Genomic DNA, 19,182 nt, shown 5'->3' with positions numbered 1-19,182 from the left:
ATTGTTTGCACACAACGCTAGGCCAGACCATGGCTTAACACAAAGCAGGGATTTTGCTCCTCCCTGGTCCTGTTGCTGTTGCACTGCATTGAGTTAAGCTGCGATTTGATTTAGTGTGTCTTCTGAACCTGGGCTCGTGGCTTAGCTCTCTCCAAATCATAAACCATAGGACAAACCTTGGTTACAGCATGTGGTTTGTCTGTGAGAGCTAAATCACAAGACTGGGTTCAGAGGACACACTAAGCCAAATCATGGCTTTGCTCGGTGCAGCCCAGCAGATTGACCAGAGTAGGAACAAAGCCACCATCTCCTCTCTGGGAATTTGTTCATGCTAAGCTATGGTTTGGCTTAGTGTCACGTGAAAACCGGACCATTTAAAACAGAAATCCACCTACAAAGTAGTCATAGAAACGCAGTTTATTGTTAGGGATGATGGATATCTATTCTACTGCCAGGCTTTCCTCAGAAGTTCTGCTGGCGTCTCTTCTTTGCTTCAATGGCATCAAGAATTGGCTGCCGTTTCGACTGATACCTTTGGCGAACTTCTTCTATCTCCTGCTCCATCATGGGGTCAAGCGCCCCGAGTCTTCTTTGAAGTTCTTCAACAGTCCAGTTTCTCAGCTGAAGAAAAACACAAAAGCAGTGAGCTTGCAACAGCAGAAAACCTGGAGCTTAACAAAGGGACTGTGCTGGGAAATTTACTCTGCTTCTTCTGAGCAATAAAGTAAAAGGGCTTTACTTTAAGAGTAACAATTCTGAATCCCATTAAATTTACTGACAAAGGCTACAAACAAACTTTGGCTTAGATCCTGAGTTGCCTTTCCATTTCTGGTGAAAGGTAATTATAATTAATCCTTTCTCCTTGCAGTTGTTCCCTGCACCAACTTCCATGCCGTTCTGGAGAGTTGCCCCAACCCTCCAGAACTAGAAACAGCGTATCTTGAGAAGGATTCCTTTTAAGGGATGTCCCAAGCCTCGGACTGCAGAAACTCAAAACTTTTTATGTAACGAAACATCTTCACAAACCTTTAAATACACAAAATGCAGATAACACTGTGCTTCTACCTGACTTCAATGGAGTGAGAAAAGGGAGTTTAAACCTTTTAAAAAAATTAATGAATAAAGTATTTGAAGCAGGAAGGAAACAAATTGCAGTATTATGTACAGTTACACATTTGCTGTAGAAGGGTGAACATTCACTGTAAGTCTGTTCCTTGAATATGGCTCCACCGCTCTCAGATGTCTGGTGTGTGTAGCCTGTGAAACAGCATTCTTTGCGGCAGCCCCATAAACTGTGATACTCCCTCCACAGAGGTGCATCTGACAGCTTTACTATACAGTTTTCGGCAAATGCTGAAGACACACCTCTTCACCTTGGGTTTTGACACGCGAGGTGTATATTTTAAAGAGTTTTATACCCCACCTTTCCTCCAAAGAGCTCAAGGCAGCGCACATGGTTCCCACCCACCCATTTATCCCCACAATCCTGCGAGGCACGTGGAAGTGAGAGCGAATGGCCTCAAGTGAGCTCCACGCTTGAGTGGGGATTTAAATCCACTCTCCCTCACTCTAGTCTGAATCACCAGCAGCAATTTTTCATTAGCATTTCGTCAACAATAAATCTCACTTGACTCCATGTTGAGCACTGTCTTTGTATATATGGAGATTCACAGAACTGTAGAGTTGGAAAAGATCACATGGGTCATCTAGTCCAACCCCCTGCAATGCAGGAATCTTTTGCCCAATGTGGGTTGAGTCTCATGCTCAACCCATTTCCCACCACAAGTAAAAATCAGCTATGCCTTTTGCTACCAAGTAGTGGACATCCACATAATTTGTTTGCCCAATTTGGTGTTCCCAATCTTCTGCTTGGATCAAAATCCCAGGGATTACTAGATTAGATGGCAGGGAATGAATACAATCTTTCATCACCAAACAAGCTGGTGGCTGAAACTGTTAAGACTCCAATGAGAGAGGTGGTGTTTCCTTTTAAGCAGTGCCTGGCCTTGTTCCAATTAGTTCAGACCAGAAACAAGACAGTACCAGTGCATGGCTTCTGGGCTGTATAATATCTAGCAGCCTTGTCTGAAGCTTGCCTTAGTTAACACAGAGATGCAATGAGTTTCATCACATCAGCACTGCAAAGTAGTATTGTGGATCATGCTCTAAATCCTCCTGGTTCTACAGGGTACTCTCATACAGAAGACACCCCAAAGTTGTAAACAGTAATGAAGCATGACTTTGTGGAATTTCATTATCGTCATTATTTGCAACGTAAGGTCTTCTCCCCTCCTCCACCACCAGCAACCGCTTTAAAACTTTTCAATAATGCATAGAGTATTACTGCACAAGGGAAATAAGTACTTTAGCAAGAGGGCACAGATTTTTGCCTATCTTGTAAGGAAGTTGTTCATTGGGGGGGGGAGCACTTCCCCCATCAGATGCATTATGCATGCACATTAACACAGCTTTAGCTGACAGCCCTTTAAGTTGATGTATGGGACCTGCTACAATTCTATGCTAATTGTATAACATCTGTTTCAAAGAAGGTGATTGTTCAATGTTCAGCCCTCAGGAGCTGAAAGAATATAATAAAGTATAACAGTAAAGACAGACAAAATTAATTCAGTGCTGAGGGTCTATATAAAGAGATCAGTCAGCCCTAACCATTAAATGACTACCAGATGTTTAACAGAATTTTCTTCAAGCCTTAGAGTTCTTCTGAATCTCTAAGAGGCTGTCGTCCTGAGTGTTTCAGGACATAGGATAGATATTTCCAGTTTTTATTTATTGTGCCAGGGTACTATTTTAAAGGAATCCTGCCTTGAGAGTTTTTACTGGTGGTATATGTATGGGAAGAAGCCTTTTTTGAATGTGTAAGGGCTCACATTTTGTAGAAGGGGCACATTCTGGTTCCACCCCCAGGCCTCCCATTTATGCCAGTCCCACCCTCCTTCCTGGCCTTTGCACATTCAGCGTACAACCAGGGCCGGGGCTTTTTCGGATGTGGCTCCGATCTGGTGGAATGCTCTGTCACAAGAGACTAGGGCCCTGCTGGATTTGACATCTTTCCGCAGAGCCTGCAAGACAGAGCTGTTCCACCAGGCATTTGGCCAAGGCACAGCCTGACCCCCTCCTTTGGTAATTCACAGAACTCTAGCCCAATGGTTGCCATCAATTTGATTTGAACTGATTTTATAATGAATTGATTTTAGAATGCTGTATTATTTTACTGTTGTTAGCCGCTCTGAGCCTGGCTTCAGCTGGGATATAGATAAAAGTCTATTATTATTATTATTATTATTATTACTACTACTACTACTACTACTACTATAGGTTTGAAGAAGGATTCCAGTCATGTTGAGCTGAAGATGCAGAGCTTTGCACTCAACATGTGACAGGTCAGGGGAGGAAGGGGCAGGGCATGGAGACCTAGTGTGCTTTGCAGTTGAGTAGAATTTGATCCCATGTCCTCCTGTTCCAAGTTCAACACTCTAGCCAGTACAGCACTCTGGCTCTCAGTGACAGGTAAGAGGAGAAGGGAGACTATTTAACTGATTGCCCTGAACACGGACGTGTGTCAAAGGTTCCAAGCACAAGGAGTGGGGGAGATTTCACTCTCCACATTTTCACTGCACAACCAGCCCTTCTCTGTTTTAAGTATACCTTTTGTACCACTCCACACACCAATAATCACATTATTTAGGTTAGTTTCTCAATGGTGTATATACCTTGAATACCTGATAAAATCAATGTCCTTCCCCAAACAATTCTGGATAGCTGCGAAGTTATCAGGTAGCTTTGTCACTACCCATGCTATTTCTGCACCAATATATAATCCATACTATGCAGTAACTTTCCCACTGCCAACAAAGAAGCCAGCTCTACACGGACAACAAGTGTGATTGTTCTTCCAACAGCTACATGGCTTCTACTAATGTTGGTTCTGCAGCAGGGGATACTGAACACACCATCCTCCAGATGTTGCTGAACTACAACTCCCATCATCTCAGGTCAATGGTCATGTTAACTGGGGCTCATGGGAGTTGTAGTTTAGCAACATCTGGAAGGCCATGGATTCCCCACCCAGCATTTATGCACACACAGAAATTTAACAAAATAACAACCAACCCATTTAGTGTAAGAAAAATTATTCTTGTTTAGTCTATAATACAATGGTCATGAGAACTAGTGATATTACAATTGCCTGGGGGGGGAATATATGCATGTTTTATTGCATGTTTAGTTCTATTTAGTTCTATCTAGTTTTATTGCATGTTTTAAAAACATTTTTAAAGGATGCAATTTTATTATTCCGGGTAAAAAACTACATTGCACTTTGGAGCGAGATTTTAAATCCCATGTTAAAGAATGATAAAATATGGATTTGATACTTGGTTATATCATTTCAGAAGACAAGACAGACTCTTACAGCACTCCAACTGACATTAAACACAAAAAGTAAAATAATTCAGTATACAAATCCTCAAAATTAATACTTTCTATAAATGCTCACACTGCTGCTTAAGGGGAGACAGACTGTCTACATGCTCAGAAACAAGAGTGTGGCTATTGCAGTTAGCACCGTTCATGAGTAAAGTTTAGATCAATTGAGTACGCCCTTGAAGCTTTTGGCAGTGACTGTGTGTCAAAAGTATCCAAAAATACACCGCAAGCTAAAGGGCAGGAGGTCCAATATCCTCTCCCTGTGTGTATTAAGGCACGTCTGCCAATTAGTACTTTTTAATAGATATGGAAAGACAAAATAAAAATAGGTTGGGAGGGCACAACCCTTCCTTATGTTAGCTATAGTGCCTGCATGAGAAGAGGGAATCTTATGCCTTTAGGATCTAAAGAATTACGATCTATCATCATAAGTGATGATAATTGTTTTTCTCCCCCTCCCAACCTTGGCATATTTATGCCCACCATACCTGCATGCTCCAACCTTAGGCTCCTTGACTGTCAGATGGCTGCTGGTGGACAGTCATTTGGGAGGTGCATATAGACCATGGGTGCCCAAACTTTTTTCAAAGAGGGCCAGATTTAATGAAGTGAACATGTGTGAGGGCCGACCAATGTTGTTGAGCTTTTTTTCGGATTTTACCCCAGGACATATACTGCCACGGGGGCCGGATTAAATTGACCGGTGGGCCGGATTAGGCCCCCAAAACGGACTTTGGACACATGCCTGATATAGACCAACAAGTTCCTTTAACAGCCCAGGAAAACGCATGCTAGAGGGGAGGGGAATAGGGCTTTTACGTGCTACAGAGATACCCCTCTCACCTGTGTGAAGGGTAGCACTTTGCAATCTTGGAAATAGCACAGTTTACCTGATAAGGGTGGTTATCCTGATACAAAAGGCAGCCCCATCCCACAATTCATCTCCACTGCATTCTGCGACTGACTTATAACCCCACTATTTCAAAGCGCGAAATAAATGAACCCATGAAAATCCTTTGCATTTCTGTTTGTGCATTCTCTCTGTGTTATTTGTGCTATTTATTTGCATCTTGCCCTCCCTCCCAAAGGAGCCCAGGGCGACAAGGAAGCAGTGATTAAAACATTTTAAAAACCATTCCAGTACAGATGCAGACTAGGAAAGACCTCAAGTTAAAAGGCTTGTTGAAGGAGGAAGGTGCTCAAGTTAGGTGCCAAAAAGATAACAGAAATGGTGTTTGTCTAATATTCAAGGGGAGGGAATTCCAAAAGGTAGGAGCCACAACACTAAACGTCACTAAATTAGTACATTAGGAGATTATCTTTCAGGCGTTATGTGCATTCTGTTTGCAGATACTTCTTAGTACTGCACTCAAAATTGAACTTGTTCCATTTCCTCTTGAGCTAGCTCTCCTCAACACTCTTGCTATTATCAATGTTTGATCAACCCAACACCATATTGTTACTTTAATTTTTATAATTTCTTTGCTATTACCATATGTGCTCAAATGAATACAACAACTGAGGTGAAGCCTGGAAGGCGGGGGGCAAGTGTCATTAAATAAAAGGTTTAAGAGCCCAGTTGGTCAAGTCAAGCAGGGAGTCTGAGAAATTGGATTCTAATACATTTTAAGCAGTAATGTGGGCCATTAACATGCCTCCACTTAAACACATCAGTCTCAAAACAATCCATTTCTGCCTATTCTGCAGCCTATGTACAGAATGCTATAGAAATACAGGGTAGGGCAATGCAAACTCTGCATGCTTATGGACATCACTACACTTTCCCATAAGTTTGAAAAGAAGGGGACAGAAGGACACAATTGTGCAAGCATGCCTGCAGAGCATCTGGGTTGTAGTCATCATCTTTGGACCAAAGGCTGAAGAACACAGCCTTAGAGAACAAGGTAAAGTGTGATCTTGAAATCCCCTTGGCCCAGAAGGGGAGTTCTACAGCATGTATTTTTATTTTTATTTGAACCAAACACATAAGAAACATCCTTGAAACCTTGAGATTTTGACCCAGGTAGTCTATGTCAATTTTCTTTCTTGATTTAAAATAGTCTTTCATCTGTCACAATAACGTGCCAGTAGAACACTGAGCTTTACTGAATCTAAATGAAACTGGAACAGTGAAGGGGAATACATAACACAGCAAAGCAGACACATTAGTCACAGTTCATACTCTCAAGGGCACATTGCTCAACAACTTTATAGCACTGCGCCCCTCTTTTGACCTCTGGAGACCATTTTATAACAGCTACATGGTTGTTGCCGCAAGATGGAATGGGCAGATTTCAATTTCCAGGAAGAGACTTGCTATAATATAAGCCAAAGATAGGAAATCATTTCCCATTTCAGGGCCCTTAACTGCTCAGAAAAGGTTAACACATGCACAAAGTAATCCAATGCCTATGCATTTGTGGGGCTTTGGTAAAGTAGCAGAGCAATGACCTGTGGCCAAGACAAGTATAGCTGGAAAGAGAACATTTGCAGGCCTCTCCAGAACCATGCTGAATGGCTCTGACATTTCCAAACATACCATTTAAAATAAAGTTCTAAATCCTAGACTAAACATTGGCAAAGTCATTTGTTTACAACTTCATAGATAAGTCCATGGAGTGACCCAATAAGTCCAGAATGAAAACTCTGGAATTCCTGGTTTATGTAAATAAAGACTGCACACCCCAACCCCCATGTACATTGGTCTATCAGAAGCTAGAAAAGCTTCTTATTTTTATGTGTCTGTCTGGTACTGCAAAAACAGAGTCCTGTCAAGTGCCTTATGGGCAGAGAGAGATTAACCTAGCAGGTTAAGTTATTTCAGCTGGGTGTGCAATGCGGCTGTTGTCTCAGGATAACAGGTCTGGGACAGTAGCATCCAAAGTGGAACAGACTCCCCCGGAAGGTTGGCTCCCCTTCACTTTCTAAGCAGATGTTGGATGCCCACTTGTCATGGATGCTTTTTAGTCAAAAGGAGGTTAGACTAGACAACCCTCTATGACTCTTGACTGTGTAAACAAACCACACTTTGCCTGGTGGTGCCATTTAAAAGTGAAGCACTTGCTCTGTGCTCTTCTGAAGATGATGTTTGTGGCAGTTTTGTCTTCCACCATTACTTTTAATTATATTGCCACGTGGGAAGTGATTGCACAAGGATCGCTACAGAGATGAAACTCCACAACGATCCCCATTATTCAGCACAGTGCTTTTGTTTTACTTTTTGCTGGATGGGCATTTTGCTGCTTGTTGTCGTGTGGAGATGCTGCTGTATCCCTTTTTCAAGATGAAGGGACTCATTCATTCCCTACTTTCCACCAGCAATACTTCCATCATTTCACAGTACACATGCCCTTTTAAAATGGAGCAAATTATAGCAGTGAATTCTTTTCCATGAAGCAGGCAGCACATAGTGCAGCAAGCACTGGATGGGCCTTGCAGGACTACATGGTGTGGGAAAGCAGAAAAAGACTCATCTCAGACTGAAAGTCTTCGGAGCCACTGCAAGTCAGTTGCCAACTTTGGGCAAAGGCAGACCAGTAGCGTGGAACAGTGCAAAGCAGTGTCAAATGTCAGAAAATGCAGAACTATTTTTAATCATACAGTCCCAGACTTCTATTAAGTGAATGATACACTTCACATCATTTGGAATCTGGGATGACTAATTGTCCATCATCCAGTCCAGAATGATTAATACTGAAGTGCTTTATCTCAAACAGAAAGAGGGTACTTTGATTCTCTTAAAAATTTAATAGAAGTCTTCTCATCTAATTCAAAACCTTTGTGCATGATGTCTGTTGAGTAAGAAATGAGATTTTCAGATTCACGACATTATTCATATTTTACATGTAGGTTACATGATTCAAGGGCAACAAAACAGATGTACGTGCAACAGAGTAAGAGTGCATAAACACAAATGTTTTACTTTCTATAGTCAAATATATGAGAGCAGAAAATCACCAAAGTGACTTGCAAGGTTGCCAATTCCACAGGGCTCTTACTTGTGGAATACGTTTTTTAAAGGCTTGCTGCAAAAAAATGAATACACATATCCCACCTTTCCTGCAGGGAGTTCAAGGCAGCATACATAACTCTCCCTGCTTTCCTTTAACTGCTCAGTTGACAGGGGAACAGCTTAGAGTGGAGAAATGGAGGTTGGACTGCAGACAAAAGTTATTTTTATGGAGCCTCACTCAGTTGATCACTGGGCCACATAAGATTAAGCAGTGGGACAGAATCTGCACAAACTGCAGTCATAATATGCACATTCCCAAAAGCCTACTGGGGATTATGCATATTGGCTGGGAAACACACACAATTCCCTCTTAACAGTTGGATTATGAGCACATTCTCCATGAGGTCTGGTGAAGGTGCACAATGTGCTGTTATGCATATTAACCACTCAATTTACATTCCACCTAACAGAATGATATAGACAGATTACAAAATCTGTGCAGGTAGGAGAAAAAAGCAGTAGCCAATCCACTTTACCTGACATCAAAGTTGGCAATGGTAGGGAAATGCAACTGTTAACAGGAAATATGTTGTACTTATTATAAAACACTGTGTCTTTTTTATGCTTAATTTGCTGCAATCATTGGCAAGAGCTTTTTAATGCTTATGTACCCATCTAAATTCTGTAGGGAACCTCAAGTCAGCTTTGATTTGTGTATCAGTGGGAAAACTGATTATTTGCTTGCGTCACGGAAGCAGCAGAGATATGGATCAGGAAGGAATCTTTTGAATTACCTAACTCTCTTCTTTCATCAAATGCTAGCAGCATAGCCTCTTGACGTATCTGATAATACAGTTTACACATTATGTACCACAACTAGGAGTTGCGGAACTAACCAGTTCTTTTTTGTCTGCCTTTTTTAGAGTGGTATACTGAGGAAAACCAGCACCACTTTGAGAACGCTCAGACAACTCATTTATTGAAGCTGTGTCACCCAGAAATAAAAGAAGCTTAAATCAAAATGGCTCTGTTGAGAATCCAGGCATAAGCATCTAAAGCAGCATTGTTTACAACGGTACTTTGTGAGGTTCCCTAGGGGATGGGCTATGAGGTTGGAGCAGGTGGCGCTGTTAAGACAAAATGAAGTATAAGTGGCAGCCAAAGGAAATATAGAAGGAATCAGGCATAAAATAAAAGTCCAAGTATGAGAATCACAAAAACATTAAAGAAAAATGGAGTGTTTAAAGTATCACCAATTTTGTCAAGCAGAATCAGAGAGATGTCTTGTTCTCATTTTCCCTTTGAAGCCTTAAGAATGCCCCCAGCGTAACATCTCCGACTCAAAGCAAGCTCACTGCAAAGCAATTTTGGACATGGCTAACACTTCTTTCTCCAGGTCTGTGTGTCTGTCCCATTGTTTCTACCGAAGAACGTACAGCAGAGTTCTCCAGGCACCAGTCTTCTCTGATGCTTTGAATTTGAAGGGTAAATGCAGAAGACATGTACTCTCACTTTTGCTGCTCCCTCTGAACAAGAGGTGATGGGAAGTAGGCAAGCCATGACTTCACCACAGATCTGACACTGTGCATGGTGACTGATGCATCAGGCAAGGTGCACACAGTTAAGTTACAGTGAGAAGGAAGCTTGCCCACATCAGAATGCACACTACTTGGTTGGGTATGGCAGTGACCTGGGACTCAGCAACAGGGACTGGCCTTCAGGGTCCACACCTTCAGCAAGCAGTTTTGAAAGTATGCAGCATTATATAAAAATCAACACCCCAGTATGTCCAAGTCTCCCCTTCACAACAATCAATACAGAGCAAGTAGCAATAAGATGCCAGATTTGACCCTGGAAGTGGTTATATTTCACTTTCTGGCAGTATTGACCCTGGAAGTGGTTGTATTTCAGTTTCTGGCAGTATAAATAGTATGCTAAGAGCTTGGGCATCCCCATGGGGTGGAAGGTATTCTGGTTACAAGATTACGAACACCTCTGCTTCAATAACCTTAGCTAAGAGAGAGCTCTGTAATCAATACATTTAAGTTCTCTTTCAAATAAAAGATGCATGAACTTCCACTTTCCACTAGCTATGCTGGCCGAGTACAGGCATGCCTCTCCCAGGCTCCTCACTACAGTTCACCTCCTTCCTCTTGTCCCCTTTCATAGCAACCCCAGTCTTGTTCTAGCCCTTGACGTTTCATAGCAATTGGATTTTGGAATCATAGCACTGTAGAGCTGGAAGGGCCGACAAGGATTATCTAGCCTAACCTCCTACAATGCAGGAATCTTTCGCTTGAACCCATTACCCTGAGATTAAGTCTCCTATTCTACCAGCTGAGCTATCCCGTTCTCATCCCAGTCCCTCTTCCCACAGTCAGCATCACTTATAAGAATATATATATATATATATATAAGATGGCATTGATTTTCTTAGCATCCAAGTTGTTTCTATAGGCCTATACCACCTACTTATTCTGTAGGACTTAGCAACCATTCTAGAACAATGGCTTTCAAATAACTTTCCATGGAACAAAAGTTCATCTGGTGTTAAGCTAAGTTCGGTAACAGAATGAAAGATCACTAAGAAGCAGCTTTGCCTGCTATAATGATGGTCCTCTGTCATCTTTCCTGCATGACCAGGTAAGAGTCACAGCTTCTTCATCCCGTTCTCAATTTTGGCTCCCATCTATGGAATGCTCACCTGGGATCATTTGCACAACAAGTGATATATGTCATGTGTTTTATCCATTTTGTTGAACTTTATTGTTTAATTGTTATTTTATATATTTATCATTTATATAATCTTATTGTTTACACTGCCTTGAGCCCCTCCCCCCCAAGGGGCAACATAGAAATGTTCTCACTTTCTAACTTTCAGAGGCAGACAAAGAAGTCAACACTTTTTCAAGATAAGCAAAGCTATTAAAAGATACTGAAACAGCAAACACCAGGTCTCAGAAGTTTGATATATACTTTTGTGTATAATTTTTCTTGGGTTGTGGGGAGAGAAGCATAAAGCTATGCCAATGGCTGTGAGGAAATTCCTGTAAATTTACAACACAGGATTTTATTAATCTTTCAGAGGAAGCGAAAAATAAAAACCTTAGAACAAGCTTCTGCTTTTAATGCAACTTAATTATTTAGGTTCACTGTGGGCTACAGCATGCAACACAATTCTTAACAGCTTGCATGTTGGATTTTGGTTCAGGATGTTCGAAAGTGGTGGAGGGGAACCATTTTGCTCTAAACCACAGCTCCCTTAACAAGGAATAAGAGACACACTTAAGAAGACCCAGGGGACTTTTACACATTAGCAAAACAGGATGGGAACAGGTTTAGGATCTGTTCAGCTGAACTCATAATATGCATTACCTAATATGGTTGAGAGTGCGTGGCGGTTCTCATAGAAAACAAAAAGTCTACCAAACCAGGAATGTACACATGGTACCCTAGAGGCAACTCAACTGTTCTGATGTCTTCCTGCTACTTAAATAAAGGGAGGGATCTCAAGTATGTGACGTATATACTGGGGCAGAGGGGAGGACTCTGAGTACTCCCTACAAAGGCCTTTTCCTGGTGGGCAACAAGGGAGAGCCCTCCTTGCACATAGCATATTTCTTACTGGGTGTCAGGGGAGGGGGACAGATACACACAGCACAAGTATGCAATTTGCTATTGCAAATGCGATTTTCTCTTGCTGATCAATTTCTCTCCCTCTCTCCAACAGAGAAGGTCATTTAGCACAGATATTAAGGCTGTGCTCAGAAAAGCTGAGAGTTGTTCGGAGACCCCTAGTCCCCTCACAGTTACAATACTCAAAGAGGTTGAGCAATCAATCCCTCTTCCCAGGCAATTCTGGGAATTGTAGCTCTGTGAGGGGAATAGGGGTCTATAGGGGTCTCCTAACACCTCAGCACCCGTAACAAGCCACAGTCCCCGGGGTTCTTTAGGGGAAGCCATGACTGTTTGAAGTGATGTGATGCTGCCTTAAAAGGGGAGCTGGCTTCTGGCACCAGGCCAATTGGCAGACCAGCTCTGTGTTATGAAGATGTCTGCAAATGGGACATGAAAGCTGGCAACATCAACCCCACCCGGTGGGAATCTCTTGCAGATAATCACAGTGCCTGGAGACAGACAGTCAAATCATGTACCAACAGCAGTGACCAGAAGAGAAATGACCATTAGGAAGGAGCACGGGGAGAAGAAACGTCCCGGTGCATCTGTAGCAGAGCAGCTGGATGTCTTCATCTGCCCCAGCAACAACAAAGCATGTCTCTCCCGCATTGGTCTCTACAGCCACAGTAGTTGCTGCAACCTGCCAATAGTCTGGCCTCACCCCCAAGGGCGCACTACTCCATTGTCTTCCGAGACAGACAGATGCCAACCAGATGGGGCCCCAACATTAAACTGAAATCAGCAATGCGCCTAAACTCTCTTTTAGGACCCAGTTTTTAATCCAGATTGCTGATGGTTTATGTAAAAACAATCAGCCAAAAGAAGTGGGTAGAACGGGATAGAAAGAAATCACACATAAGGAAAGGACTTGCATAGTCCCACAACACACTCCTGAACCCTAGCTTCAGTTGCAAGTCTCAGATGGGTTCAAATAGGGTTGGCACACGCCTGGCATTTCCCAGACATATCTGGTATACTGCCGGTAGCAGTGTCAGGGCATAAATTGGCAAAATGTCCCGGATTTTCACTGTTTCAAATGTGGCAACTCTAGTAAGCAAAACCAACATTTTATAAACAGTATATAAAATAACTATAATGCCAGTTATTATGTAGTTACTATGAAATAGCTTTTAACAATACAAATGCTTGTTTTGGTCTCTTTACTTTGTTTTAATTTTAGAGTTTTTCTCAAAACTTCCTGAGAAGCGTTGTAAATAAGCACTAGTAGGTGTTTGGAGCAACTAACTAAAGTGATACAGGTTTTCTGGCAACCATGGTTGACAGTATTCATTAGGTACTTATAAGCACTTTAAATGTTTCATGCGGAGGAGCAATCAACCTTTATCTTTTTATGCTGGCCATTTTAAAGGTGCTTTGGAAGCCAATAAAGATTCCTCAATTAGAAAACTGACTTAAAAGCTATAAACATAATCAACCATGCTGGGCATATCTGGCAATTCGGTATAAATGTGACATAATTCAGCTTGTGAATTGAAACAATTCAACAGCCTGAGAACCCCCATATTGCATGTTTCTAGCCCTTGCAGCTGCAGTAATTCATTTGAATCTATGTGATTCCTAATGGAATCCCAGGTTATGTCTAGCAAGTTACATTGCCACGTGCCAAGCAATTCAGAGGCAGAATTGCCTCGTGCCTGTTATTTAACCCTCCCCACCTATTTTAACCTCACTGGAGGGTTCCTGAAGCTGAGGAAGATCCTGAAGCTGAGGCTCCAATACTTTGGCCACCTCATGAGAAGAGAAGACTCCCTGGAAAAGACCCTGATGTTGGGAAAGATTGAGGGCAGATGGAGAAGGGGACGACAGAGGACGGGATGGCTGGACAGTGTTCTTGAAGCTACCAGCATGAGTTTGACCAAACTGCGGGAGGCAGTGAAAGACAGGAGTGCCTGGCGCGCTCTAGTCCATGGGGTCACAAAGAGTCGGACACGACTAAACAACAACAAACAACCTATTTTAACAGAATTGAGCTTATGATTCCTATGGATAAGTCAATGAAAGTGATGTAACCCATTGCACATCCATCAGACAAAGTGGTCCATAAATATTTTAAAAAGCTTACTTCAAGCTGACAATAGTTTATCTGGCAAAAAATAGAGTGCCCCCCGCAATGCACTTGCTCCAATTGTTGGGAGAGTTTCAGGCTCCCTAGAGAAAATTTGAAGAATCCTTTCCGTCATCCCAAATTTCTTCACCAATGAATAGACTGGATCATTTTCAACACAACTGTGGATCTAGTTTTAAGCACTGTTAAAGGAATCAATGAGCTTGGCTGCTATTCCTTCCAGTCCTACTCTTAAGCCCACTGCTTCATTCATTCAGCATGAACTAACAGTATAAAGGTAAAAGTAAAGGACTCCTGGAACAATTAAGTTCAGTCGAAGGCAACTATGGGGTGTGGCACTCACCTCGCTTTCAGGCTGAGGGACCCAGTGTTTGTCCACAGCTTTCTGGATCATGTGGCCAGCATGACTAAACCGCTTCTGGTGCAATGGAACATCGTGACGTAAGCCAGAATGCATGGAAACGCCGTTTACCTTCCCACTACAGCAGTACCTATTCAACTACTTGCACTGGTGTGCTTTCAAACTGCTAGGTTGGCAGGAGCTGGGACAGAGCAACGGGAGCTCACTCCGTCACAGGGATTCGAATCACCGACCTTCTGATCGGCAAGCCCAAGAGGCTCAGTGGTTTAAACCACAGCGCCACCCTTTTGTCTCTTTTTACTAGCAGTATGGGCTCCAATCAGCATTCTGAGTTGAAGTTTCTCAGGTTATTTGTTTTCCGGCTCCTCTGAAAAGCTGGAAAAGATTTGGCTACCCATGATAACAGTAGAAAATGTAGGCCATTAACACGTTAAGTAGGCCCTGCTCCATCACTAAGAAGTTACACTCTTATCTAAGGGCTTTTTGAGGTATGTTGGGTTCTCAGGTGGCCAACCTATGACACATCTGAACAGGAGCAGGAAGGGCCGAGGCTTGGGCTATGGGATAAAACCAGATCTACATCCCTGCCTCCTCCAGTGCTGCCTGTGCCACAGCTTAGTAAGTTAGAAGAAAATCTACCAAGATCATTTGGGGAGCTGAGAAAGAACTGCCCATGTACTGTACTTTGCACTATTTGCCAAAAGGATCGGCCACCAATGTTTTAAGTAAGGATGTCCAAACAGTCTAATACCATCCTGTATAGTTTTCATTGGCACTCAGTTATAGATTTGTTCCTCTTGTTCTATGGGGATTTTTTTTAAGAACGCATGAGAATTTCTTATGTAAATTGTATAGATTATATGCACCCCCCAATACATATTTTTCAATGTGCATTTATATTTTTGTACATACTTTTTTGCACACTAAAACTAAAATGCAAAACCTAGAAAAGAGCACAATCCAATTGAGAACTGTGTACCAATCTGCAAGCATTTTCAGGACCATCAAATTAGGTCAATCAGCTGAAAAAAAGACGGGAATGAACAAATCCTTCCTCCATTTCTAGTCCTGTGTGTGCATAATAAATTCACACAGGCTGCTGCTACTAACATGCATTTTCACCTTGAATGTAAGCCTGAATGGAAATGCCCTCAACTACACACCTCTGGCAAGAACAGCCATTTTATCCGCACTTAAGCTACCAGCACTATCCCTCAACCTCTGGGCCAAGGAAGTTAACTCTTCACAGGCTGATCCAGCAGCAGCAATGAGCCACGGAAATGAGGTTAAATGGAAGTGGGGAGTGTTTGCATTCAACCTGTTAGCAGAGCTGGGATTTGCTTGGCACCCGCTGCATTTTCAGAAGGAGACATGTTGCTTAGAAAAATGGGAGAGCAAAATTAAATACAACAGAAATGAAAAATATTTTGATGCCTCATCATAGTTTTATGCTTTCATCCTCTTTGCTTTTTGCAGAGAAACACGGTGGGCATTATTAGGCTTGTGACAGACTCCTGAAAGAGGATAACACCACAGGAATTGTGGTACCTGGATTAAAGAGATTTGTATATTTATCCGTGTGGTTTAGAGAACACTGTCTAGATGATTATGCAAATAGGACACCCACACTGAGAGCGTAGGTAGGAGCTATATAATGGGAGAAAGGCTTGCTGTTCTCCATCAGCGACAGCAGCATCCCTGACTACTTCTGAAGAATTCTACTTCAATAGCGCTTAAATCCCTTAGGAGTTCTTCAATGCATTCCCATATAAGAGTTGGCAGCAATGAATAGACATTTACACGTAAAATGTGAGTTAAATTCAACCCAGAGTGAATGATTAAAAATTGCAGTACATTTTGAAATAGCTTCAGATCAGAACACAGTTGTCCAGGACTTTATAACTTCTGCATGAAAAATGTTAAGCCTGCAATCCAGGCAATCAAATTCTGCACCAAGGAAAGGGGGATTCTGCACCCTGCCATTAAAAACAAATACCGTATTTTTTGCTCTATAAGACTCACTTTTTCTCTCCTAAAAAGTAAGGGGAAATGTGTGTGCATCTTATGGAGCGAATGCAGGCTGTGCAGCTATCCCAGAAGCCAGAACAGCAAGAGGGATTGCTGCTTTCACTGCACAGCGATCCCTCTTGCTGTTCTGGCTTCTGGGATTCAGAATATTTTTTTCCTTGTTTTTCTCCTCCAAAAACTAGGTGCGTCTTGTGGTCTGGTGCGTCTTATAGAGCGAAAAATACGGTACTATTAAAACAAATTTAATTAAAAAATAATTAGTAAACACATCAGCAGTAATTGGCAGATAAAACTACACTGAGAGAAAGAGAGCTTAAAACACTTTCCCTGCATTCAAAACATCAGCTCACAGCACTGCCGATGAATATAGCCAACTAACGCAAATCCTGGCTTAATAAGCCTTTGGTCCAAGGATTTGGTCCAAGCATGGCCTTAATACCCACCACAGTCATACGGGCATTTTAACAACAATGTTTTTACCTGACAACTATAGGCAGCCTGGTGCTCTCCAGACATTTTAGTCTACAACTTCCCTCAGTCCCGTGCTGATTTTTATTCAGCTCTATTTTTAGCATATTCTAATCGAGATAATGGCCAATTTGTTGGGAGAATTGTAAAATGGTGTTGTTTGTACACTGAATTGTACAAACAACATTTAATAAAATTAACACGGTGCTCTTCAAACATTTCTGGGCTCCAGCTCACCTCATTCCTGACAGCTGACCACAGTGGCTAGGGCTGATGAGAGTTGGACTGCAACAAGATCTGGAGCAGGGTTTCTAGCTGTTTTTAGACTACAACTCCCATTATCCCTGACCCGACCACTGGTCCTGGTAGCTAGGGATGATGGGATTTGTAGTCCCAACAGCAGCTGGAGATCCAAGTTTGGGAAACCCTGATCGGGAAGGTACCATATTGCCTACCACTGAAATAAATGGGATTGTGTGCCTGAACCAAGCCACTTAATTCTGGGCTGTCCACATTTTAATGCAATTCATATTAAGTTTATCCTGGTTAGTCATTACACCACTGAACCATTTTTGGATGTAACTGGGAACTCCGGCTTAAAAACAAATCAGGGTCATCACAACAAAGCTGGCATGCATGGGAAGGGAAAAGAATGCAGCCACAACACTCACTCCTGGCTTCATAACTCATGGTTTAGGAAGCAGGGGATATACATCCAAACCAGTCAAATAAAGGGCTAATGTGCCAGGCACCTCTGACAACTTAAATTCTATGCAGACTTGATTGAAAGGAAGGAAATGTCAAGGTGTCTCAACTGTCTTCCTCCACACAGCCGTCAGTTACAAACATTTCATCTCCTAAATCTTAAAAAGGACATCAAAAGGCTCTGATGTCTTAATCCAATAATACACAAAGGACAAGGCATCTCTCCCCCCCCCCACTTCCCTATAACTGAATTACAAGACAAGTGAAGGTCAATTTCTCTGAACCAACACAAAGAAACAGAAACACACACACACACACACCTTTCTGCAAGCAGATATTTATTTGCTGGAGATGATGCTTAAAAGTGCTTACACCATGGCAGACCTCTGCAGTTTTATGACAATATATTTTCTCCTTAAAAATTATTACTCTTTCCCCTATTTTAGCAAGCAGGACACTTAAAAGCCCGACAGAGCAATAAATCAACTTTCTATGCTTGAAGGTCACACATGTATAAAACGCACAAAGCAAGAGTTTTAGGCATATTTTTCTTTCAAACCACAGCATTTGAGCATAGCACTCTGCTTATTTAGTTCAAAAGAAAAAGCATCAAAAGCAGTCCATGCAGCATATTTGCATCAGAGAAAGGAGACCAGCATGTAAAATAATGCAAAAATACAAATAAAAATTTATAGGGCTGGTCCAAAATACAGCAGGGTCCTCTTAGTAGTTCCAGTGCCTTCAGAAACTCAGGACCAGCCAGAGAGGTTTCTGTAGCACTTTCATTACACAATTTTTATTGTAAGCTGAAGATGCAGCTCTTTACCCTTTGACATTTGAGATATGTATTTTTAGGACTAGACCTACTCTTGTGATTCCAATTTGTTTTAAACTGGTTTTTTATGTTTTATTTCAGATTGTTGTGACCCACCTTGGGGTGAAAGGCAAGTAATCATCATCATCATCATCATCAAGTGATGTTGAAACATACATTTTTAACAGAGAAGTTGACAAAGTGCTATTCACAAACCACTTAACTGATATAATGCTGAAAACATTGTATTTCTTCTAAAGCAGAGATGGGGAACCTATTGCCCCCCCAAGGTGTTTTTGAACTACAACTCCCATTATCCTGTTAGCATAGCCAATGGTGTCAGGGACAATGGGATTTGTAGCTGAGCAAGGAACTGGAGGGCAATGGCTTGTCCATCCCTGTTCTACAGGACTCACAACTGATGAGAAACCATGTAATACTGATTTACTGACTCATCAACTATGTTGAGCTTTTGAGAGCCTATGAATCAATCCTCTTCAGGAGGGGGAAAAAAGAAAAGAAAAGCACCAGACTCATGGGATGACTTTACTGAATTTGATTACATTAATTTGTTCAAAGATTTGGCACTCATTAACAATTGTGTGCAAGGCAGGCAACAAAAGAGAAGCCAGGCCCTTTTGAAC

The 19,182-nt window shown here is 41.9% G+C and overlaps 2 protein-coding genes and 1 long non-coding RNA gene across 4 annotated transcripts in view; 2 read left to right on the top strand and 1 right to left on the bottom strand.

Moving 5' to 3' along the window:
* The window catches only part of KCNS1 (potassium voltage-gated channel modifier subfamily S member 1), a 72,386-nt gene extending 61,286 nt beyond the window's left edge, over positions 1 to 11,100 (top strand). Inside the window, exon 5 of the mRNA XM_081196427.1 lies at positions 9,322 to 11,100. The gene's annotated coding sequence lies outside the window, so the exon portion shown is untranslated. The remainder of the gene's footprint in view (positions 1 to 9,321) is intronic.
* Positions 403 to 19,182, bottom strand: part of STK4 (serine/threonine kinase 4) — a 62,319-nt gene continuing 43,539 nt past the window's right edge. For both annotated transcript variants that reach the window (XM_081196404.1, XM_081196403.1), the window contains exon 11: positions 403 to 621. In XM_081196404.1, the coding sequence (XP_081052530.1) occupies positions 463 to 621 (159 nt within the window). In that variant the 3' untranslated portion in view covers positions 403 to 462. The remainder of the gene's footprint in view (positions 622 to 19,182) is intronic.
* Positions 16,442 to 19,182, top strand: part of LOC308588379 — a 289,543-nt gene continuing 286,802 nt past the window's right edge. The window contains exon 1 of the long non-coding RNA XR_014008677.1: positions 16,442 to 16,776. This is a non-coding gene — a long non-coding RNA (uncharacterized lncRNA). The remainder of the gene's footprint in view (positions 16,777 to 19,182) is intronic.

This window comes from Podarcis bocagei, assembly GCF_964188305.1.
Source record: "Podarcis bocagei genome assembly, chromosome: 5".
NCBI lineage: Eukaryota > Metazoa > Chordata > Lepidosauria > Squamata > Lacertidae > Podarcis > Podarcis bocagei.
The sequence above is the reverse complement of the archived record's forward strand: the minus strand, read 5'-3'. Positions and strand labels throughout refer to the sequence as shown.